The following is a 26,186-nucleotide window of genomic DNA, read 5'->3' as shown; positions in this document are numbered from 1 at the left end:
AAATGATCTCATCTCAGCATGATGCTGGCGACTTCCAGCGCTGATCTTCCGATGAGACTATCATGTTAAAAAATAACTGCAGGTAACAAAAAAAATTATAAAAAAAGAAAAAAAAATGGACAATAAATTTACATATGGTGAACTAGAAATTAAATGCATGTATACAGGAAAAACATGCAACTGATGCAACATAGAGAAAACAGAAGATAAAGATTTATTATGCATACGTGCATATTTCGTATAGCCTGACCAGGAATATATGATCACGCGCCATATTGCGGAATTTCATTGGAACTAAATTTTTCATACTAATCTGAACTGTCAATGTTGTATTTGGTTGGTTAACTAATAAATGTTATAACTACCCGAAAATGTACAAATTGTTTACTTTTATTTAAATACCTAAAGATACAGAGTATAACGCACCTACCAAATACCAATTCAAGTAAAACGAGTCCAAAACAAACTCACAATAAGGCACTTAACACCGCTCTCAAAAGCAAATCACTGAAACACCCTTACATTAAAGGCTCCCTAAAACTCAACTTTCCAATCACATCAATTCAAAAAGCAATCTTGTTACTTATGAAATATGGTCCTATTTTCACCGATGTAAACTTAGGGAAGGAATGATTCAAGTTCGCGTCGCCACGATTGAGTGTGATTGATTTGACAGCAGGTCTTTTTCCGATGTCATTGCAATTGCTAGCCGAGCCCGTGATGACCGGAGACAGGTTCAGCCAAGTCTTTCTGGTTCACTAGAGCGCCTACCGCGATCATTGCTTACCTTATGATAGTTGAGGATAGTGGAGGAGGAGGACGAGGAGGCGGAGGAGGAGACGGAGGAGGAGACGAAGGAGGAGGCGGAGGAAGAGGAGGCGGAGGAGCAGGCTGTGATATTTCGGCGGTTTCGTGGGAAGCTGCCGAATTCCGCACCGGAACAGGTGGCGTAACAGAAAACTGCGTCGCCAAAATGATTTTTAGATTTTAAGATTTTTATTATTGTATGTATGTTTGTAAGGTATGTTGGTGTAGTATATTGACCCTAGTTGCCTGAAAATAAGGCTAAGTATAAACTTCACTAGTATTTCTTGAGGGTACTTTCAATTAACAATTGAGGTAAAAATATTATTTATGGAATGAGCAGTTAATGTTCATTTATCTTATAAATAGAGAAAAAACGTACTTAGAAATTGATAGTGGTCTAGAGCAGAAACGTATAAATTTCTACTTATTAGAAAACCAACGACCCACTTTCAAAGCATGAGATATGAAAAATATATTTATCTATGGGTCAATAATTGCCTGAACATAAAGATTTTTCATTTAATTTCATTTCATTGCTCATCCACGTTACATGCCTCTACTTATATCACTTATTACTTTTTCGAGAAATAGATGAGTTGCCCCGGATTAATCTTAAGCATGTTTCGACCAACAAAAATGGAGGTGGACAGGCCACATGCTGCGAGACAACAAAGAAAAATGGAGCAAGAAAGTGACCCACTGGTACCCATTCGGTTGCAAGCGCAAAAAAGGTCAACAAATAACCAGATGGGAAGATGACATCCAGTTTATTCTAGGACCCCGCTAGACCAGAGTGGCTTTAGACAGACAGCACTGGAAAGAGTTGGAAGAGGCCTATGCCGACAGGCACACCACACTAAGAGACATTTTATAATAAGACAACTTAATATTTGTATTTACAAGTGATTCATATGTGTATTAAAGGCTTATTTAATTTAATTTAATCTTAAGTTTTCTTATGTTTTCTCAGAAAAACATGCTCATCATGAAAAACTGAAAAACTCATCCATTTCTCGAAAAAGTAATAAGTTTTTCTGAGAAAACATGCTTAAGTTTAATCCGGTGCAACTCATCTATTTCTCGACAAAGTAATAAGTGATATAAGTAGAGGCACGTAACGTAGATGAGATGAGGTACATTTTATATTTTAATTGATTAATTTGTAGATACCATAAAACCACTTGTACTACCTAAGCAAGAGATTTTAATAAAAAATGTCAAAGTGATAAATTATCGATCACATCACAAAGTCGCTGATTACAGCAAGGTTTTAGAATAAATATAAATATTATAGGACATTATTACACACATTGACTAAGTCCCACAGTAAGCTCAATAAGGCTTGTGTTGAGGGTACTTAGACAAAGATATATATAATATATAAATATTTATAAATACTTAAATACATAGAAAACACCCATGACTCAGGAACAAATACCCATGCTCATCACACAAATACATGCCCTTACCAGGATTTGAACCCGGGACCATCAGCTTCGTAGGCAGGGTCACTACCCACTAGGTCAAACCGGTCGTTAACTTAAACAGTCCAAACAGTCAGTTTACCCAAACTCGCACTTCAAAGATAATACTACCCGACTTCATTCACCGCGCCCCATTCCGCGAGTGAGCGGATTGAAAGAACGAGTGAATGGGTTTTATTGAACCAAATACTGTTAATATTTGACTGTGGCTATACCGTTAATTTTAATATGGCCCGATGGCTATACCGTTAATTTTAATATTTTTAATACATTTTTTATTAATTTTATGACTTATGAGTTAGCAAAACGCAAATTTCCGAGGTTGTTTAATACTTAGACGTAAGTTTTCAATGATTATTTTTTAGGAATACGAGTACATATGACATTTGGACTTCTTGTCCGAGCATCATATTGGTGATGATGCTTCGTGATTCATTTCTTTGTTTTTGCTCATTAATGTTGTTCAAAGTGCAATATTGATAGCTTATAATACAGTAAACTAATCTGGAAGTGTGCATATAATAAAGGATTAATAAAGAAACGCGTTTAATCATTCTGTAGGCCTAACTAAGATGGTCGGCACTTTATCATTTGTCACCATGCCTGTTACGTTCTAACAAGTATGTACTTAAGTGCAAAAGTGACAGGCATAGTGACAGGTGGTAAAAATGGAATCATGCTACTACCGCTGGACACAACTGCTGGTAGTGCACGTGGCTTCTTTTAAAACCCAGCTATTGCTTTACAATAGCTCATAATCGTAGGTACACTGTCTTGTACTAACCGTACACTGCATAAATTATCGTATAATTTAACTCTCACTACCTTGGCACTGGCAGAAAGAGCTGGCCGGCTCATGCGGAGATGGCGGGATGACCTGGACGTATATCTCAACGGCTGGCCGGAGTTTGCTCAAAACTGAGACGGATGGAGATCGAGGGGGGAGACTTTGCCCAGCAATGGGACACCATATAGGCGAGTAATATAAAATACCTTGAGACTGGCTAATTTGTCCCACGGGACAGATAATTTATTTAAAAAACTAAACTAGCATATGATGTATATGCATTAAGGCGATTGTTTACTGTTTATGCTAATGGCGCACCCTATGCAGAGTTTTGCGTAATTTTTGTTTATTGAAAGTATTATTATTTAGTTTTAGTATGTTAATACATATTTCTTCATTCTACAGCAACATCGTACTATATCCACCAGGCGTTGTCTTTTAGAAACACACCTACACAAAACCGTCGCTTTTACGGGCTGCTTGCGGTATCTCACAACCAAGTGCTGGAATAATATCCCTTCACTATTAACATGCCGTACAACAAAGCAATCGCTTAAGTCTCGTTTTGAAGTGAACCTTTTAAATAAACAAATTGCAGGAATTCCGCACGGGTACTTAGTTGCAGATTACCGTATCTAGTCTGTACCTATGTGTACAAACACTTTATCTTATTCTAGGCCGGCTCCACATCTGATATAATACTATACACCAACACGCACCACACTTTTACATAGTCCATACTACGACACTTATTAGGCAAGCAACTAATTATTTTTGTATATTTATATTTTTTTTGTCCATTGATAATCTGTTCATGATCTGGATTCTAGCAAAATTATCAGTGCTTCACATAAAGAGTGGAGCGTATTACTGAGCCAGTACCCCTAGTGTAAATATTTTCGACAGCGAAACGTGACGTACGCGTTTGCGTTAAGTGTCATTTTGTATGAGATTTTTGACTTTCCAAAACGTCCCGCTTGGCGCGCTGTTCAAAAACCCATACAAAATGAGACTTAACGCAAACGCGTACGTCACGTTTCGCTATCGACTACATTTACAATTTTACACTAGGGGTACAGAACTCTTTTGTTTTGCTGCAACGCACACAGCAAACCTACTCACCTTTTATTCATGCTGTTCTTTATTCAATTTTCATTTTGGTGTGTAAGGATACTGTTTAGTTTATATAGATATTTTGTCATTATAATACATTTTTCTAGATTAAATAAGGTAACTATACTATTAAAAGTATTTGTAACGATCGATCGTGTGAAGAGTCACGTGATCGATCCCTCCATCTTAAATATTGAACGAGCATTCTGGAGGTGACATTCGATGCAAATTATAAGTGGTTACGTTGATCGTATTATTAGCAGGTCAGTACGTTTTGTTTTGTTAGAACTCGAGACAATATAATTGCTTGTCTAAGCGTACTACTGTCGTGTGGTTAGTTAGATTGGAAGAGGTTATATTCATTGTGCCAAATAAATGTATTTTGATCACACCTACCGTTCTTTTAATATTATGGTTAGACCCCTTATATTGACCCCTATTGTTTCTATTACTTTTTGTTTATATGTGTGTATTGTGGCAAGCGAATAATTGGTTTATCTCTCTATCCATCTATATAAGCGCGTTCCGACGCTTAGTGTAATCTGCAAATTTTGATGACTGTATACCGCGATTTTCTTCAACCATTGATCTTCCTTTTTCTATCATCTTAATCGTCACCATTACAAGCAGACAATAAACTAACCTGTTGATGGCTGGCCGTGTCTTTGTTGTCGCTGCTCTCGGAGTCCGAGGAGTCCGAGGGCTTCTTGCAGTAGCGGCGACACAGGCATCTGCAACAACGATACTTGTTAAGTAGTTGTAACAGCAAAGAGAATTTTAAATAGAGGTGTATTGTCAAAGAAAACTTTGTAGCGGCGTAAATTTACTGCCATCTTTTGACACAAAATTAAAACTTTTAGAACGTGATTTGACTTTGATCCTTTTTTTACTGATAAGAATTAAATAGTAGTAGTACCTAAACTCTTTATTGTACAAAAACACTTAATAAAAGGAACTTACAATTAGGAAAAGCTAATTACAAAGGCGAACTTATCCCTTCAAGGGATCTCTTCCAGTTAACCTTTGAGTTAAATTTGTCAAATATCAAAACTGGCGCCATCTAATAGATCAAAGGCCAAAGGTATAGCAGCATCGTTTAGAGCGATAGCGCCATAACCTCTAGGTAGTGCCCGGTAAGATGGCGCCACTTTTTCATATTTAACAAATTGAACACATATCAGTGAAAGAATAAGGATCAATGTCAAATGGCGTTCTAAAAGTTTTAATTATGTGTCGAAAGAGGGCAGTTCATTTACGTCGCTACAAAGTTTTCTTTGACAATACACCTCTAATTCAAATTCTCTTTAGTAGTAGTAAACACTTTATTGCACAAAACAAGTACATAACACAGAGAGTATACAGTAAATGTATACAAAGGCGAACTTATGTCCTTAAGGGATAATAGGTTGTGGAAGAAACCAGGGTGGCCAATAGAAACCACGGGAAGATGACTTCAGGAAAGTGGCCGGCCCAGGATGGATGAGATTCGCAAGATAAAGGAGAAAGGAAATTTAGATGAGCCCTTTGTCGCCACACAAGCTGATGTTACAAATCCAATCTTTGGAAAAGAAAAACTTAATTTTGTTATCACTGTAGAACAGCAATAAAGGTTTATTTATTTACTTTATTTTAAGTATCTTGTAATGTAAATGAGTCACATATCTCACCCCTACCTTACGCAACCCGAAACAAAGGGCCGGCGCACAGATAATATGTAATAACAGGCGTCTGACTTATAATATAAACGGCCCCGCTCGGTATATCTCTAAATAACTCATACCAGTTTCCTTTTTATATGATTTTAATTAATTATTTCTTAATTTATGTACATATAATTTATATCATTTTTCTTCATGCTTTTTAATTTTTTAAGCAATTATATTTGCACAAAAATGATCTAGAAATTATTAGGAGTAATACATTATTTTTGTTACATAGAGAGTACCATATACACAATAAATCAATAGTAATTACGAGTATTTGTGAGACAAAGATGTCACGGGTAGGCCGTCTAGGCAGAGTTTTGTGAATCACTGCCAGCAACCCGCTAAGCGGGTTCTCTGTTCGTAGGTGCTTCATTTTATTTCATACTGAAATAGTAACTTAGGACTATATCAAAACAGCCTATGCGTTTTGAATTTTAGTATTTATCAATTTACTATGTTAGTGTCAATCTGTGAAACGAATGAAATCTTGCTTCAAAATTAGTCCATACTCTCTTGACGTTATTTATTGAGTCCTATTCTAGTTATACTTTATTATTTATAAACAATTTAGAGTACCTACCTTCTATATGTATGATAATGCTGAGAGTCTAAATCTGGGTTTTCACTTTGTGTTCAGTACCCCTAGTGTAAATAAATTCGATTTCGAAACGTGACGTACGCGTTTGCGTTTAGTCTCATTTTGTATGTGATTTAGAAAGAGCGCGCCAAGCGGGACGTTTTGGAAACTCAAAATCCTATACAAAATGAGACTTAACGCAAACGTGTTCGTCACGTTATGATGTCGATTAAATTTACACTAGGGGTACTGAGCAATCGTTCGTTCGTTAGGTAAATAGAAACATTTTCTCCAATAGTAAATTTAGTTGACTGGTAGAGAATTCCTTATTAAGTTCGCCATTTTCGCCAAGTTTAAATAAATAAATGAGAAGAGCAAACATTTGCTCAAAACAAAATGTTTGCTTGCAACACTAGTTGAAAACGCAGATTAACCTCTGTGGTATCATTCTGCTGTGACACAAAAGGTTGTTATTCGTAACATTCCAATTCGTGACGTAACATTTTGCCGTAAAACACCCTCTGACGCAACTTGGACGTCACGGGCAGACCAGCTAGGCCATTCTAGGCTGGGTTGACGTGTCTATTACTGATAGAGTGTTTATATAACAATAATATAATGTGCAACGGGGGGGTAAGTGAAATTTTGGATACGAGGGTGATAATTCCCGACAGCCGCAGACTGGAGGGAATTAAACACCCGAGTTTGCAATATTCTTATCATCGGAGTTACACACGTTGATTTTAATCACACTTGCGAAGAAAAACCAAAATTTTAAGCGAAATAATTTTAAATACTGTGTCATATCAAACATTCGTCCGCCATTTTGGAATTTCTTGACAGGTTAGGTATCGAAAGCTCAAACCTATTCGGCATTCAGCCACGATTGAATATTATGTAATAATATTTTAAACGGCTATAATTACGTACGTTATCGTCAGTATTCTAAAAGTGAAACTTATGTATGAATAAGTGACATATTTCTTTTAAAGCTATAACTCCCTAGGGAGCTTTGAGACAGCTTTTTTTTCACAATCTATAACTCCCGCGGGAACAATATGGGCCTTTTTCCTTCAGTACGCCTGCATGAAATAAGGTATTTTTCGAGCAAGTGTGATGAAAAGTATTTTTCACCACACCAGCCAGTAAAGGCTCTCATGATTGTTTCAAAACTGGTGAGAAAGTTGCATTGTATCCACATGCGTGGCAAAGTAATCTGATGCAAATTTTGAATTGTTTCCTTATGTTGGCTGGTAGAATTGACTTTTAAATGATGATTTTGGATGATAAATATGTTATAACGTTCATTTGGAAATCCAATTCAATTTATTTGGTTTGATTTTGTTTGATATTTTACATTTAGTATTTTTCTTGCGTTGGTGTGGTGAAAATTTTTGTGTTTCACTCGGTGGCAAGATTTGTTTAAACCTCGTGGCTTGAAACCCTCACAACGCTCAAGATTCTACTTACAACTTTGCCCCTTTGTAAACAAATAACTTCATATATTTACTTGAGGACATGCGGAGATAATAAGCCATCGGATTCTAGAGGCAAAATGTTATGACAGCTGAGGATTTCCTATATCTATAAACACAATTATGCCTCTGAATGCATAACATTTCACAAATAAAAATTAGACCTATTGCTTTTTGTAAACGCATTATATTGCGATGTGTATCGGCCCTATTCGGAGAATGGTTAAGATACGTTTAAGATCTGGGAAAGATCTTTAAAAGATTGATAACTAAACGACATGTCAAAATTGACGTTCATTTCGATTCCGCTGTGATCCCAATAAGATATATCTACGATATTTCTAACGTCAAAGTGACATTGGTTGCCCGAATCGAGCTGCTTCTGTCAATTATACTACATACTCGTACAAACGATATCTAAATGAGAACTTATCTAGACCAGAACTTATCGTTATTGTATCTCATTCTTCGAATCGGATCGTATGTTTCTATTATTTCCCACAGAGACTTTACACCTCCAAATTTTATTAGTATTAGTACTCTGACATTGGGGACCTTTTACATCTCCAGATTTAATGTGTTTTTAACCATAGAGACTATACATCTCTATTGTATTGTAGTAATTATTTATCTTAAGATTATTATAATGTAATGTTTACCCAGGTATTGGCTGTTGTATTTATAAAATGTTGTTATGTATTTTTCATGTCACTATATGATGTTACTATAAATGTTGTATTGACTTGTAAAAGAGCCCTTGAGGCCTACTTGCAGAATAATTTTTTGAATTTTTGAATTTTTTTTTTTAGTCGTGCCAACTGCAATGCTGAGTGGAGACCATTTCAGCCTCACATCCTATTTGTTCTGTACTATTCAACTTCCACTGTTTCTTTTTTTTAATTCTTGTTGTTGTTAATGTATTATCTTCTTTGTAATAATTGATGTGTTGTCTGAATAAATATAATTCTATTCTATTCTATTCTAATATAGAACAACTAAGACTGTAAAATATATACTTTTGAGCGCGAATTTTAACAATTTATCTATATTTGGAAAAGTTATCCGGACTATCAGATACTTTTGGCGCGTTGTTTCATCAGCTACTTTTGATGCTGACTGTACATCGCTTTTAAACCAAAGGTTTTCATGAAAATTCTAAAAGAAAGAACAAAACAATCCCATTACGCTATAAAAACAAAGTTAAATCTACTGGAACATATAAAATTAGAAGAAACACATGAACGTTTAAACAAGAGAAAATAAGAATGATGTACTTTCCTTTTACTGTACGTTTAGAAGTTACTAAATAAATTGCTACATGGTCGACTATCAAACGAATATAGTCTTTAAGGGGTAAGTTATAAGGTTGAAATTATCTCAATGAAAATATAGTGGTAACATAATATCGTACTTACGCGAGGTGAAGTTCCCGAGTTTAACTACCTCTAACTATTTAGTTGGGTCGTTTCTTACAAGTTATACTGTACCGGTCGGACTATTTTAGGGCGCCCGCTAGCTGGTGCGGTTGCACGGAACGGGTGACGGTTAAGGCCCTGTGGATTCAGGTTCTTCTGTCACTCTCGCTGATCGTAAGCGAGAGCGAGATGGATCGCGGATATCATGTTAATTTGGATTTTTTTAAATAAAAATTATCGATGAGTTCGATCAAATATAATATTGAGCATTTTAATCAAATATACGGCCCGATTCGAAGAATGATTAAGACACGTTTAAGATCTTGGAAAGCTCTTTAGAAGATCGATAGCTAAACGACATGTCAAAATTGACGTTTATTTCGATTCCGCTGTGATCTCGATAATATCTATCTACGATATTTCTAACGTCAAAGTGACATTGGTTGCCCGAATCGATCTACTTCTGTCAATTATACATACAAATGATATCTAAACCAGAATCGTTTTTTGGAGAAATCGCGAAACGTCTGGTTGACGTAACTGGTGACCGATGAGCGGGCGGCTTCCTCGCACAACGTATCAGTATTGCGATACAACGAGGAAATGCCGCCAGCATCCTTAGTACAATGCCTCAAGGGCCTATTTTAGATATAAGCTAGTTATAGTAATCATCTGTATATATCCATTATGTATATTGTTATTGTAAATATTGAAAGCAATTGCAGCAGAAATAGGACATTCAACTTTTAACGCGTAAAGCGGTAGAAATTTTCGGTAAAATATCAAAAATACTCCATATATTCTCTAAAATGTCCCATGATTGGTGCCGTTAACATAGGTTGATCCCATTCACGTCTTCTGAATCACACTGTATACGTCGGTAAAACAATATTCTACTAAAAGTAAGTATACTTAGCGTGAATACGAAAGGGAAAAGTAATGGGATATCTGCCCGCCCCCTGTCAGGCAGCTGTCCGACTAGCGGCAATAAAGCGAATATGGATCGATTACTTTTAAATAAATCAGCTCAGAGTTTCATATAGTGCGAATAAAAGATACGCATATATTATTTAGTTGTTAATTTATTTGTTAATTAGCTATCCAACACTTTACTTGGACATTGTGAAACAGGTCCTATAATAATCAAAAACATCATTTTTATACAAGATTTTACCACTGACTGTATTTTTCTTTCAACAGGCTAACACACTTCCATATTACTGCAACAGTGACAGTTGCGTTTGGTTCGCTATATACGGAGCGTTAACGATTGGCACGTTGGCTACGCACCTAACTCGATGGTACCATAATGGTTCCTCTACACGATAAACCATCATACTGGCCCACTAAGATAGGCCAGCGTGTAGAAAAGATAGTGGTGTCGGATGGCTTATGGCGCAGGGGGTTGGCGGTGGGATGGCCACGGTCTCAGGTTTTTGTCCGCACGTCAAATGAAGTGGCATCTAGACGTGGCCCATTTTATAGTGTGTGCTCTCAACCATCGCAAGCCATCTCGCTGGTCCAGCGCTGGGCCATCGAGTAAAGGAGCCATAGCCACCGCATGGCCATCTCGCTGGTCCAGCGCTGGGCCATCGTGTAGAGGAGCCATTATATTGCATTATCATCCAATTTACACATGTACCTTATATTGAAGTTTCATCTCAATCGAATAAAGGAAAGTAGGTCTAATTTAGCTTGCAAGATTTGACCCAAACATACATACATTGCAAGTTAAATAATAGTATTTTGTGCAACAGGTACATAATAAGGGTTCTTAAAATTCAAGGGCCGAAGTACAAAACAATACGAAGTTGATTTTTGTAAAGACAGGCCCGAGAATTTTAAGATAAAATTATGTAGGTACAGTTGCACACAATATTTTTCTAAGACAACAGCAAACAGCTTTATAAGTAAATTCAAAGTAAATATTGGTTTGTAGAACCAATTCTGAACCTGTTCTTTGCCTAGAAGTTAGAATTAAAAAAAACAATTGCATAATATTGTATGAATATTCCTAAGAACACTGATTTTAGGATCCTATTGACAGGGGCGCTGGACCCCGCTGGGGCCCCACACGCCGTGCTTCTTATGAAGTAGATTTCGATCGGCAGTCATTTTAATCGACAAATAAGAGTCCAGTAGAAAGAAGCTTCTAAAACATGCCATCGAAGGAAATTAAAATCGCTTATCGCTGCTCGCTACTCGCTGATCGCCGCAAGTGGGACACCTGCCTAAGTAAACTCATAAATGAACAGCTGTTGTGCGAATATATTTGGCGTAACTCGTAATATCTTTTTCGTTAAGAGTTACGAGAAAACAATGAGTAGGTACCTCATGTTGAATATACATATGGCGGTATTTATATGTAAGTAGGTATCGAAAGAGATGTATGTTACTACAATTAAAATACACATACACATAGACGTTCTTAACCTCTAGACAGCCGGAACGTGGATCCGCGCAGTAAATACTGAATTCTAATTAATCCTCAACAGCATGTCTCAAATAGTCTAGTAATAAGTTTCGCAAAATTTTACATTATAATAGCCATTTTTTTCTAATTCGATATTTTTAGATAATATTTTGCAAAAGTCCTACAAACCTTTTAGTCATTGTCTAGGCCATATTTGCACAAATAAGTGCCGCTATTATATCCAAATAATAGTAACTTTTATTAGAGCGTATTAACGAGGTTTTAGTTTTAGTCTACATATTTAAAATTAAACCAAACCGGAGACATACCTTCAAACTTAACCCATTATCTCTTTTATGCAATTACAATGACTTTCGTCAAAATTTGACATTAATAATGTACCTACAATCAAGCAGCGACCCTACCGCGTAAAAAAAGTGGCTGTGACATAATCGGACAGACAGACGGACATGACGAATCTATAAGGGTTCCGTTTTTTGCCATTTGGCTACGGAACCCTAAAAAGTTACTACTTATATAACGAAATTTCTACATCGCTCAGATGTGCAAGAGAATTTGACTGATTTGACGAAATTTCGATTTTCGTTTTTCACATTAGGTCCTCTGGTTATACTGACCTCCAAAAGTCGATAACTATTTTGAAAAGAATAACTCACCTGATAAAAAGCGTCGCGAAGAGCACCAGCAGCAGCGGCAGCAGCGTGGCGAAGCAGGCCAGGAACAGGGTCTGCAGGTCCGTGAACCCTGAGAACACGGACAGGACTGCGCCGGGTTAAATGTCCCACGACTCCAGTAACACAGGAGACAATTCACTAAGGGGCACTAGTGGACACATTGTTGGCATTTTAGACTATAAGAAGACTATGTAAGAATATTTAAATTTAAGGACTGCGCCGGGTTAAATGTCCCACGACTCCAGTAACACAGGAGACAATTCACTAAGGGGCACTAGTGGACACATTGTTGGCATTTTAGACTATAAGAAGACTATGTAAGAATATTTAAATTTAAGGACTGCGCCGGGTTAAATGTCCCACGACTCCAGTAACATTGGGGACAATGGACTAAGGGGTAACTTAGTGGACACATTGTTGGCGTTTTAGAATATAAAAAGACTGAGTAAGAACATTTAGAGAGAGTAAAAAGCAGCAATAGTAGCAGCGTGGCGAAACAGTCCACGAACAGGGTCTGCAGGTCCGTGAACCCTGAGAACACGGACAGGACTGCGCCGGGTTAAATGTCCCACGACTCCAGTAACATTGGGGACAATGGACTAAGGGACAACATAAAGACAACAAAACATAACATAACCGACATAAGAAGCAAACGCAACTTGTCTCCGACTCCCTCAAAATCCTCCGACATCCGCCCACGTGCCAACTAGGTCTTACTCTGTTTATTAAACCGATTTAATTTCCTGAAAATTCAATGTATATTCCTAAAATCCCGCAGTCCTCTAAAAATACGCAATCAATCCGTAGAAAAAGCTTCGCCAATTTAACAAAATGATTTCAATTGTCAGTAGATTTGAGCGACTAAACTCACGTATCAGAAATCCATTAAATTTGGGTGAAAATAAATTGTAGACTAAGAGCTAGCTTAGGGAAATGATATATAAAAATAGAAATATTTTTATTCCTTAAGAGGAAAGGGGACGATCATTTCTCCATACAAACGCAATCCTTATTTTATATGGACATTATGGAAAACAATTTGATCTATTTTAAACAGAGCTATGCCCGCTGGGTTGATTCTTTCGATTTTTTGAATTATTAGGTATAATATAGAGCGACGACCTGTCTGGTCTAGTGGGTAGTGACCCTGCCTATGAAGCCTATGGTCCTGGGTTCAAATCCAGGTAAGAGCATTTTATTCGTGTGATGCGCATGGATATTTGTTACTGAGTTATGGGTGTTTTCTATGTATTTAAGTATTTATAAATATGTATATATATTATATATATCGTTGTCTAAGTACCCGCAGCCTTATTGAGTTTACCGTGGGACATAGTCAGTTTGTGTAATAATGTCCTATAATATTTATTTATTATTTTTATTATTTATTTATTATAATATGTCTTCGTGTAATCATAAACCTTTTGAACGCCAAGACGTAACTAGTCATGCCCACAGCGCCAAGGACAACTATAGGTGTTATGGCGGACGCTGTCAAAGTAGCCTTCACACTTACGAGTAAGATTTACATTAGCTCCTCTGCGCCACCTTGTGTTTATGACATATAGCGTTCAAAGGGTTAAAAAAATAACGACCGGGCATAGACGTGGTTGATATACATCAGATTGTGTCAAAATATTTTCAATAATGTTAATATCCAGAGAGGAAAATGGGGACTACGTTTGTATGAAAATGCAGTTTCGGGTTGGTCGTCTTAACACAAACATGAACGAGACAACTTACATAAAACATACTTTAATGAGAACGTAACTTGACAATAAATTTGATATAGGTATTATCATTATTTTTGAATCCTAAAATCATCATTTGAGGTCAGAATGACAGTGTAGCAAAAATCTTCAAGTAGAAAAGAGGAATGCCAAATTACGAGAAAAGTTTTGCTGGTATGTCACTTTGACCTCCACCGACGAACAGCTGCCACGCCCGTTCTACTAATACAGACAGTATAGCAAACTATCTAACAGACAGATAACAGATTTCGACTGTACTCGTCTATACATGTATTGAAGCAAGATATTCTGATATCAGCCTATGTTTCAACTGGCCTGTAAAGCAAATTTCGTTGCTCTCATTAGTTATCGAATATCATATTCCGGGGCTAGCTCGTGGTCTATTGGCTTTATATAAATTGGGTCGTCTAGACTCTAGATTACATTCCAGAAATAAATTACGATTGGACTTGAAAGGAATTCAGTAATTAAATCTGTGTTACATGCTCTACTTGACATAGAGTGTTCTAAGTTGATTAGAATCGCCAATGGTTTGAAAATAAATCACTATTATGTTTCAATAATTTGTGAAAAAAATTATGAAAACTTTTAAGATTTTTCGCTTTTGAAGTATTTTCTTTTGCTTTAAACAGTTATGTGGTTTCCGATTAAATAACAAAGGAAAAATATTTAATAGTTATTAATTTTATTGAGAGTTTATAATGTTTAATGGCGGTGATTTAATATTGATATACCTTAAGTTTTACTGTAGAAATTATAATCTATATTTATACCATTTCAAATCAGACTATCAGATCTACTAATCATGGAGGATTTAACAACTGAAGACGCCTTGTCTGTTATGTAATTTTCTGTACAAAACAGTCTGCCGATTTTTGCGGGTGAGGGGCACGTCATGCCGTGTCAGATAAACGTCAGTCCATACAATACATAATTATGACCATTGGCCGAAGTTTTCGGCAGAGGAGTAAGCTCTTAAAGGCGACTCCAGTTGTTAAATCCTCCAATTAACTAGTACATGACTGTAAATGAATTGCTTACTTGTATCGGGCGCCAAATCATTGTCGACCTCATGTCCCGTTATATTAACAAAATATGCACTCTTGTTGTCCCCCTTCGGCCTCAAAACCTCCACCAGTTCCACGTAGTCAAACTTTCTACTTCTATTCCTTCCTTCTAAACTGTTTTCACTTAAACCGTCCTTAACGCTCCGGTTATAAACATCAGTTTCGTTTAACTTTGTTGAAATGAGAAACTCAAATCTTGGCATGTCTTCAACTAGCTCTGACGCTGGTCTGAAAAGTATATCTGTCAGCGTTTCATCTCTATCAGTCTCAGAGTCTATTATATCTTCCATCAACGAACTTGATATGTTTAGCTGTTTTTCAAACCCTGGAGCGTCATCTTTCTTTATTTCTAACACGCTATCCTTTTCTTTCATATTCTTCTTAGATAATGCTTCGTCTCTATCTTGCTCAGCGTTAACAATTTCTTCCATATCTGTATTTGAATTTCTATTAGTTTCTTCAACTGTTTGATCTGCGTGGCCATCATTATCGGTAGCTACTATTAGTGTATCTGAATTAGGTTCTACAGGCAGAATAAAAGTATCATTATTATTTATGTAGACATCTGTAGTGTTGTTAGAATATGGTCTAGCGTGTACTATGTCAGCTGTTAGTAGTGCATTTAGAAGGAAGAACATTAGTTTTAGTTTGACGTTAGTCATTTTTGCTTCTCACTTCATCGTTGGTTGTTTAACGCCGCTCCGCTTCCATAATTGCGTTGAAGTCTGGAACAAGAGGAACTATTAACTATGCGGCAACGAGGTTAAGAAGAGGACGCCCCTACACTTTAACAGTTTGTCAAAAGTTTAGAGATAAAAGGCTCAAACTTGGGTAAAGGAGAGTTGAATAACGAGAAAATTAAGAAACTTTTTAGTAATATAAAAGTGTCGCTGTCTTGCAAATAATTTAAGAGTCCAGACCTAAAAATGACGTAAAATTGGGGACAAATTTGGCTAATGTCATAAATAAATAAATAAATATTATAGGACATTATTACACAAATTTACAGTCCCACTCTCACGGAAGCTCAATAAGGCTTGTGTTGCAAGTACTTAGACAACGATATATATATATATTTATATACATACTTAGATACATAGAAAACATATATGACTCAGGAACAACTCCATGCTCATCACACGAATAAATGCCCTTACCAGGATTTGATCCTGGGACCCACCCACTAGGCCAGACAGGTTGTCATTATTAACATCTTAATAAATTGCTATTTACAATTTTCTATTAAATGACATTTCCTCTTTGATTATAATTTTATATGTTTCCCAAAGGATTTTTTTTCGATAATTTATGGCAGCAGAATTCAGTTTTATAAGAAATGATACAACTGCACAGAAAATGTATAAATCAGAACTTTACCTCCAAGTTTTAACAACGAAAATATTTGTACAGTACATAATGTGGTGCTGCTTTACCGCACTAATGCGATAATTAGCACCTTACCTAACTATGTCGAAAACTTAAAGAGCTATAGTACTGTAAAACGTTGTACAATAATGTACGAATAGGTAACACGCCCTTCGGTCGTGTTTTAATTTATCGCCACTCGTTGCGAATTTCGCACTTGTATCGTAATGTTCTATATTATATAATAGGTAATAGAAGAGCTTAACAACTACCACCTTGTAAACCACCAGAAAGTACGAGTTAATTATGATACGACATTGACAAGATAAATACTATTTATTTATCCACAGGTAATAGTTTTTTTTACGTTTAAGCCGTCTTATTCATTACAAGGACTCCTCTGGATGTTATACAATTTTTAAGTTGTTTATCATACCATATCATTCATTCCATTGAAATCATGTTCATTTGTAGGTACAATTTGGTCTTATCTATGGTCAAGTAGGTACATGATACCCTGCTAGGGTGTACAATTTAGGATTCTAAATATAATTAATTAATAGTTTACATTGATTTCTAGAAATAATTAAATATCAAAACAATTATATATATATTAAAATATAATTAATTTAATAATTTAATAATAATTAGTCATAGTCATACAAAAATAAAATTTAACAATAATTAATCAATAATATCATAAAATTGCACCATAAATTTTATGATATTATTGATTAATTATTGTTAAATTTTATTTTTCGTATGACTATGACTAATTATTATTTAATTATTAAATTAATTATATTTTAATACTTATATAATTGTTTTGATATTTAATTATTTCTAGAAATCAATGTAAACTATTAATTAATTATATTTAGAATCCTAAATGACTCGATTATGAGGCCTGCAAGAGCATAGTAACGATATAAGTGACTTATCCTAACTTATACCTAATAAAATAAAAGTACTAAACTTAAAACATATAAATATAAATAAGTATTGATAGATTTCATTAAAATTATTTGTTTTACTTTGTTTATAAATTGACTTACTTTATTTATTTTTTAATTTGTTCAGATAGTTTATTATATGACAGTCTAAATTAAAAGGAGCCTTATGGCGGTCGGCGCTTACATCCTTATTGGTGCGCCAATACTAATGCGATACTACGCAACGTAAGCGCCGACCGCCATAAGGTCCCTTTAGATTTGGACTGTCACATATATTTTATCTGTGCGTGTAGCCAGCTGTCTTATCGACCGAATCAAACAATTGCATTATGGAAGGTAGAGGCAAGGAACAGAAACTCCTTAGGCAGAATTGTTGCAAAAGTGTCCAGCTGTCAGCTATAAATAATGGTTCCAAATCTCTCCAGAGTAGCGCTAGAGTAGCTAAGAACCTAGGCGTTATTGTCGGAGTGAAGTGCGCTGTTTATGATTAGATTTTTTTCTCAAGTATTCTAGCGCCACCTATTTATGGTTTTTTGTCGGACACTTTTTGGTATATGGAGATTTTGTTCCTTGCCTCTACCTTCCATAAATTGCATACTTTTGCACTACACTCGTACTCTGGCAAGCTACGCTACATTTAAATTTAAAAGACAATCCCCTGAGCAAACGACATTGTCTGTGGTCCACGACACAATTGTGCCAACATTACGTAACTCGACTCTTGAGGGGGACACGATTGCGCAAATTGAATTTGAGTTTTTATTGTCAGCTCTTTCCTCGCTGACTTTATCTTATTTGTCTATGGCCAGCTAACATTGCGTTTTACTGTGATAACTTTAGGCTTTTATCTCTCTTCAGTCTTTACAAAGTGTTCGATTGGGGTAATAGCTTATTTATTTGTTATATTCAACCTTGCATTAAATAAGAGTCGGCTTTTTTTTTAATGACAAATTAATGTTCTTGTGAATTCAAATTTCTAATACTTAATAATTAGTTGTCTTTTTTGATTTCGCAAAAAAATTATGGATTCACATAGCATGAACATAATACTTAATTGCAGAAAATGTGTTCATATAACCTAAATAAGACACAATCTTCTTCCTCACCTTGTCCCGGCATTTTGCCATGGTTCATGCATGGGAGCCTGGGGTCCGCTTGGCAACTAATCCCAAGAATTGGCGTAGGCACTAGTTTTTACGAAAGCGACTGCCATCCGACCATCCAACCCAGAGGGTAAACTAATTATTGGGATAAGTCCGGATTCCTCACGATGTTTTCCTTCACTGAAAAGTGACTGGTAAATATCAAATAATACTTCGCACATAAGTTCCGAAAAACTCATTGTTACGAGCCGGTATTTGACCCCGCGACCTCCGGATTGCAAGTCGCATGCTCTTACCGCTAGGCTACCAGCGCTTATAAGCGCTAAATAAGACACAATATTATTTTTAATAAGATATTATATTGTCTTCAAATTAACTATTTATTTTTAACATTCTGAGGGACTTTTATTTGAACATTACAAGTATAACCTTATTTCACCTTAACTTTTTCATTGCACCACTTTGCCAAGGAACTTCCAACACTATTTGACCTCGTTTTACCGCGGGTTAAACTTACTTAACTTTACAACGTGAAGTTTACAACAGAACCTCTCAAGTGGAAGCTGTTAATTTGCTTGTACAATGTGAGATAAGTTCCTTTATAAGCTAATTAGACTACTTACAAACTAGAATTATAAATATAAGTATACAGGGCGTCCCAAGACTATGGGACATCAAGGGAAAGTACCTTAAATATCGTAGATAGGATATTTTGCTGAAAGAAGACTTTATTTTATTTTTAAAAGTAAGTAATATTGCATTCAAAAAATTTCTAAAAAAAATTAGAAAATTGCTTACTTTTTCTGGAAATAAATCGAATCTTAAAATTTTAATCAACAATTCTAATCTAGTCATTTCTTTTGCGATATCATATTTTTGAGATGACTTATTTTTTATTTCGATTGGCATCTAAAAAATAGAGGATGTTTTTTTTTCACATTTGAGTCGGTTCGATTTCCAGACAAAGTAACTTATTTTTTTTAAATCTTTGAATGCAGTATTACTCAGTTTTGAAAATAATATAAAGTCTCCTTTTAGCAAAATATCCTATACCTTATATTTAAGGTACTTTCCCTTGATGTCCCATAGTCTTGGGACGCCCTGTATATATAGTCCTGTATATCGATTTCGATGACGGCAAACTCAGCAATCAAGGGTTTTTCCTCTTATAAATCTTATGTGGCGGGCCAAGCCTTGCTCTTAAGCTCCATTTCACATTCACAGCCGCAGAGTCGACCGGCCGTTTTGTACGTATACATGTAGGAGGGCTTAGGTCTTTCCTTGCGGAGTTGGCGTTTTATGCCTAATGTCGCGAGGCGGTTTTCAAATGACTTGGTGGATTCGAAGATGGTAGACCGCCAAGATGACCGTTTCGCAGCGAGCTCCAAATCCGGCAGACTAGAATGGAGATAATAGATTGAACAATCGATAGCCGTTTATCTTATAATTCTATCTGTAGTGCAAATATATGAGTAACGATACAAAACTAGTCAAAAATCGATGAAAACCGCGAGGAGCCCCTTAAAGCGTTCCACTGAAGTAATTCCGGTTTGCAGATCTGAATAACTTCATTATACGCTTATTAGGCGCATTCAAACAGACAGGGAAAATTGAATTACACACTTTCAGCTGCGACGAAATTTGCTACTAACTTTATTAAGAAGTTAAGGATCCAAGTGAAAACCATTAATATTTTTGCAACCATTGAGACTGAATTGACGCATTTAAAATTGATGATCAAAAATGTAACTTTTAACATACCTATCAACCACGGATGTCCACTGTTGGACATAAACCCCTTCTCAGAAAAATAGCCTTTAAATGGCTTAGACGTTTATCAAATAGCTACAACGATTGGCTTTCCCTTTGAATTGCTAACCCGTTCATTTGACTTAGGTCTAAGAAAGGGTTTCCCTTTCTGAAAAATCGCTAACATAAAAGGGTATCCTGTTCCTAATTTAAAAAAAATATGACTACTGTCAACGCGCTAGACACCCAGTTCTTCACTTTAAACATAAATAAGAAATATTTGATTCTATTTTTACGAAGATAATTTTGAAACAGGCATAGGCTTTATAATTTATAAGCAATACTTCTTCAATCGGTTAGCGCTTAGGAACGGGTATCAGTTTACTCGTATAATGATGCGCTTAAAAAACCAATTAAAAGGATTTTAGTTAGCAATGGCTTTGGTCAGCAAAGCTTTACGCAATATCTCTTCCAAACCTTCGAAGGGGATACCGGACCGGTCCCATAATAGACCACTACAACCCAAAAACATATAATGGATCCTAAATGTATAAGCCATTAATAATGAATTAAGACAAAAATATTACTTTGCTAATCCGCGAAAAGATAGTCAATATACATATGCCAACCCGTTATACTTACTTGCGTGTTTTTTGCATGCAATTAATGTTTCCGCCGCAAAAATAAATACAATATTAACTAAACTAAACATAATATTAGCGAGAGAAGGCGAAACACGTGTCGAGTTTTGTACTTTTGGTGGTGGATTGCTATATTTATTTGTGTATTTATTTTTGCGGTGGGAGGGTGGGAACATTAATTGCATGCAAAAAATAAGCAAGTTAGTATAACGGGTCGGCACAGATTGACTAGCACGTTATATTTCGCGGATTAGCAGAGTAATATATTTGTTTTAATTATTAGTATTGATTTCCGCAAAGTAACGCCTGATTCTAGCCATTAATAAACACTTACGACTATCCTGATTATACATTTGTTAGCCACCGATGTATTATAAAAATACTGACTCGACTGAACGTATAACGAAGCCTTAGAATTGGCGTAGTGAAGTGGCCGTGGATGGTCTTAAAGAGCTCTTCACTCCGCACTATTATTGATGTAACTGGCTTAGCCTTGAATCTGAAGTCGAGCTGTGAGCACAGCAGCGTCAAAAAGGGACATCTATCGATCATATTGAAAACTATCTATAAGCCACCCTATCGCTCTTGCATATTTGAGAAAAAGACCGATGTAGATGAAATTTCAAATTTCGATGTTTGCTTTAGGAGTTCAGACAACATTGGAGTTTGCAAGGTGTAGTAATCTTCAACTATGAGCATAGCCGGACCAGTGTGTTTGATAGGCACCAATGTATAAAAAGCCAGACTTAATTACATGTATAATTAAGCCAAGAACCAGCCCAGTGAAGTGGCGCGGACGGCCCTAGAGAGCTCTTCACTCTACACTATTGATGTAACTAGCTAAGCCCCGAGGACAGGTCAAGGATAAACTTGTATTTCATGCATTTAAAACTTGAGCTTTATGGACACAATTACAAGCTTTTATTATATATTATTAAGCCTTAGAACCAGCGCAGTGAAGTGCCGCGGACGGTCCTAGACAGCTCTTGACTCCGAACTTTTGATGTGACTGGCTTAGCCCCACCGAGCACTGGTCAAGGACAAGCTTGTATTTCATGCATTTAAAACTTGAGCTTCCAACACAATTATAAGCTTTTATTTAGTTTGTAGACAGCTTTTAGTATAAAAAGCCAGACTCAACTATACATATAATTAAGCCTTAGAACCAGCGCTGTGAAGTGCCGCGGACGGCCCTAGAGAGCTCTTCACTTCGCACTATTGATGTAACTAGTTTAGTCCCGAGCACTGGTCAAGGACTCTTGTATTTCATGCATTTAAAACATATGCTTTGAGGACACCTTTACAAGCTTTTGAGCAAACAGTCGTTTGAGGAAAACCGCCTCGCTACATTAGACGTAAAACGCCAACTACGCAAGGATAGACCTAAGCCCTCCTATGTGTATACATACAACGCGGCCCGTCAACTACACTGTTGTGAATGTGAAAGGGTGTTTAAGAGCAAGTTTGGCCTGACCAGCCACATAAGAGCTCATAAGAGGGAAAACCCTTGATTGCTGAGGTCGCCGTCATCGAAATCGATGTGGAGGACTATATACAAGCTTTTATTTTGTTAGTAGACAGCTTACAGTATAAAAAGCCAGACTCAACTACACGTATAATAAAGCCAAGAACCAGCGCAGTGAGTTGCCGCGGATGCTCCTAGAGAGCTCTTCACTCCGCACTTTTGATGTAACTGGCTTAGCGCAGAGTACTGGTCAAGGACAAACTTATATTTCTTTAAATTTTGTATTACTTTATTTTTTAGTTAGTAGACTACTACGTTTATGGGAATCAAATCTTAGGAGATACGAGGGTCATGCCAAAAGAAGTTAGATACTCTATGGTCATTTGATCGATACTGGCCAGTTATACACCATTGTAAAGGTAGGTTATTTGCTAATAAATTCAAATATGGAACACTCGGAAAATGTTAGGATTCCTTTTTTAATTATTTTTTTTCTGGGTAATTTTGGAGGGAAATTTTCGCAACAATGGAGCTCACTCGACGTGATTTTCGTGTTATGATTTATTATGATTTTAAAAAAGGTTTAAAACCTCAAGAGTGTTTTGAACTTTTAGTTTCAACTTTTGGCGAGTCTGCTTGTTCACGTGCAACTGTTTTTAATTGGTTTGCTGAATTTAAAAGGGGACGAGAGACCTTTGAAGATGAGGCGAAGACCGGACGGCCGCCAACCGCAGTCACTCAAGAAAACGTACAGGCTGTGGAAAAAAATGTTCGTGCGAACCGACGAATTACATATGCAGAGCTCGAGCGTGAGCTGGGTATTGGATCAGCAGCATTGCAAACTATAATTCATTATCATCTGGCCCTTCATAAGCGTTGTTCAAGATGGGTGCCGCACAAACTCACCGATTTGCAAAAAGACCGCCGCGTAGATTGGTGCAAATTTATGATAGATAAATTCGACGCTGGCGAGAAAAAAAATGTATATGATATACTTACAGGTGACGAAACATGGCTATATAACTACGACCCCGAAACAAAGCGGCAGTCCACAGTATGGTGTTTTGAAGATGAGCCGACGCCAACAAAATGTCGCCGAACCCGAAGTACACAAAAACAAATGATTGCCTCATTTTTCTGCAAGACGGGACATATTGCTACGATAGTGCTAGAAGATCAAAGGACAGTCAACTCTGAATGGTATGTGACAGTTTGTGCCCCCAGAGTACTGTCAGCTTGGTGTGACAAGCGGCCGAAATCGGGAACTCAGCACCTGCTCTGGCACCATGACAACGCTGCCCCTCACACTTCTGCTAGAACACTTGACTATTTCAGCTCAAAAAACGTGACTATCTTGCCCCACCCGCCATATTCCCCCGACCTAGCCCCTTGCGATTTTTACTTATTTCCCAAAATTAAAGAAAAATTAAAAGGAAGGCGATTTGAGAACAAAGAAGATGCCCTGGCTGCGTATAATTATGAAATTTCTGAGGTATCTAAAGAAGAGTGGTCATCGGTATTTTCTAAGTGGTTTAGACGGATGGAAAAGTGTATACGTGTTCACGGTGACTACTTCGAAAAAATAGATAGCTGTAATAAAGAATAAAGTCGGTAACTTTTGAGTATCTAATTTCTTTTGGCATGACCCTCGTATATTAGAACCATTTCCTGGCGTTATACAAGGTGTGACAAAATTAGTGGGGCATATTTGGTATCATGTTTTAATTGCCAAAAATGGAAGAAAAAAAATGTTGACGCGAAAACAATTTTTTTATTTTCTATGGGGCAGGTCGTTCAAGTCGGCTAACCCTCCATACGTAATATATTTTAGAGAGGGCGCTGGTGTTCGCTCCAACATGACGTCTTGTAATTACGCTCGCGATATTTTATATCAAAATAAATGTTCTATTGTGTTAAAAGTGCCCAAATTTACGGCTAGTTGATCAAAGAAGAAAAAAGTGATGGACACAAATAAACATTTCAGTGCTAGTGAATTAATTAAAGGTGATACGGACAAAAAAAAAACGAAGACAAAGACTAACGGTCAAATTTATACACGGACATTACGGACAAGTTTTACTGGCGTTAAACAAGATTTACCAAAAACAGCTCAGTGCTAGTGTATTAATTGAAACGCTCTTTTGAAAAAGAAAAAAAAACAGTGAAGACAACAATAAAACAAAAAACATTTTGATAAATTTCACCAGTCATAACTATACAAGATCTACCCACAACTAAAAACGACTCTACACTGCAACCGATACACGGACAATAATTACAGTGCTGGACATTAAAAAAAAAACTTAGACTAATTCAAAACATACGAAACCTAATTAATATTACTTGTTATGGAATAATTAATTAATTATTTATTGAATATCTATACCTATAAAAAGGGAACTATAACGCCATCTGTCCACAACTACGAAGATACAAATTCCCGGCTCCATAGAAGAGATACACATCACAGCAATAAGTTATACCGGGCAGCGCCATCTGTTGTGCACCTGACAAATCAACACTCCGTCGGCAAAACAGAGGGGCCACATACAGATACGCATCGACACTGTCGGCAAAACAGAGCAAAGAAGACGAAAACCGTAAACAGATTTGACAGATCTCAACTATGGAGGAAATGAAAGAAATGTTAAAGTCGATACAGAAACACCAGTTTAAACAAAGTGAGGAAATGAAATCTCTCGGCGATACTATTGCGCAACAAGTTATAGACAAATTAGATGCAAGACTAGTGTTAATCGAACAAAAACAAACGAACCTTGAAAACAAATTGGAACTTCAGGAGAACCAAATTGAACAAATAGAACGCCGGCTGAGACAAAGAAATATTGTTCTGTTTGGCCTAGAAGAGCAAGAAAGAAGCTATTTTGACTTGGAAACAAATGTTTTACGAACCATAAATAATACAATGCAAGTACAATGTTACGAAACAGACATAGAATCCGTTAGAAGACTTGGTAAGAAAGGAGGCAACGTCAGGCCTGTTATCATCACATTCGCTACACTTGGCAGGAAAATACAAGTTCTGCGAAAGAAAAAAAGCCTAGAAGGTACAAACTACTACATTAAAGAAGATTTCACAGGAAAGGTACTTGAAAAGAGAAAAGAACTCCAAGAAGAGGCAAAGAAAGAGCGAGACAAGGGTAACAAGGTGATAATTAGGCAAGACAAGCTTATAATATTAAAAAATAAAGACATATCAAGCCAAAACTGCGAGCAAAACGTCAACTTTAGCCAGAAGAAAAGAAATATTAATTCAATATACTCACCTCCACAACAGACTTCAGACAAAGAAAATATCCCGGCTACACGAATTAATCCACAAGCTACAAAGAAAAATAAATACATAATTACAGACTACATGACGACGCCTACTGGAACTTCAGCCAACGTACCAAATACTACAATAGTACAAAGACCACAAACACCAGCGAACCAGAATCAACATAACAATAGTGAACCAAAAAACGGGTGACAAGAACCCCTCTCCGCCTCCCACCACGGTTGGTCACCGAGGGAGAGCTAGACCAAAACCCTCCAAGGACACCAAATCATACAACTAGAACATCCCTTCTTCAAGGTAATACTTTTGAACCGTCTTC

At 36.5% G+C, this 26,186-nt stretch overlaps 2 protein-coding genes across 3 annotated transcripts in view; one reads left to right on the top strand and one right to left on the bottom strand.

Annotated features, from left to right (window-relative positions):
• LOC133524605 (histone-lysine N-methyltransferase SETMAR-like) overlaps positions 1-24,222 on the top strand; it is a 120,417-nt gene extending 96,195 nt beyond the window's left edge. The window contains exon 2 of the mRNA XM_061860729.1: positions 22,907-24,222. Within this exon, the coding sequence (XP_061716713.1) occupies positions 23,093-24,172 (1,080 nt within the window). The 5' untranslated portion in view covers positions 22,907-23,092 and the 3' untranslated portion in view covers positions 24,173-24,222. The remainder of the gene's footprint in view (positions 1-22,906) is intronic.
• The window catches only part of LOC133524593 (uncharacterized), a 157,066-nt gene that overhangs the window by 69,406 nt on the left and 61,474 nt on the right, over positions 1-26,186 (bottom strand). Inside the window, exons 2-4 of one of the 2 annotated variants that reach the window (XM_061860697.1) lie at positions 15,265-16,015; positions 12,455-12,560; positions 4,835-4,922 (exon numbers count right to left, since the gene is read on the bottom strand). In XM_061860697.1, the coding sequence (XP_061716681.1) occupies positions 4,835-4,922; positions 12,455-12,560; positions 15,265-15,952 (882 nt within the window). In that variant the 5' untranslated portion in view covers positions 15,953-16,015. The remainder of the gene's footprint in view (positions 1-4,834; positions 4,923-12,454; positions 12,561-15,264; positions 16,016-26,186) is intronic. The other variant, XM_061860698.1, reaches the window with a different exon arrangement.

The sequence above is a fragment of the Cydia pomonella genome, chromosome 13, assembly GCF_033807575.1.
Source record: "Cydia pomonella isolate Wapato2018A chromosome 13, ilCydPomo1, whole genome shotgun sequence".
In the NCBI taxonomy this organism is placed as follows: Eukaryota; Metazoa; Arthropoda; class Insecta; order Lepidoptera; family Tortricidae; genus Cydia; species Cydia pomonella.
Note: the sequence above shows the minus strand (reverse complement) of the source record. Positions and strands in the feature narration are given on the sequence as shown.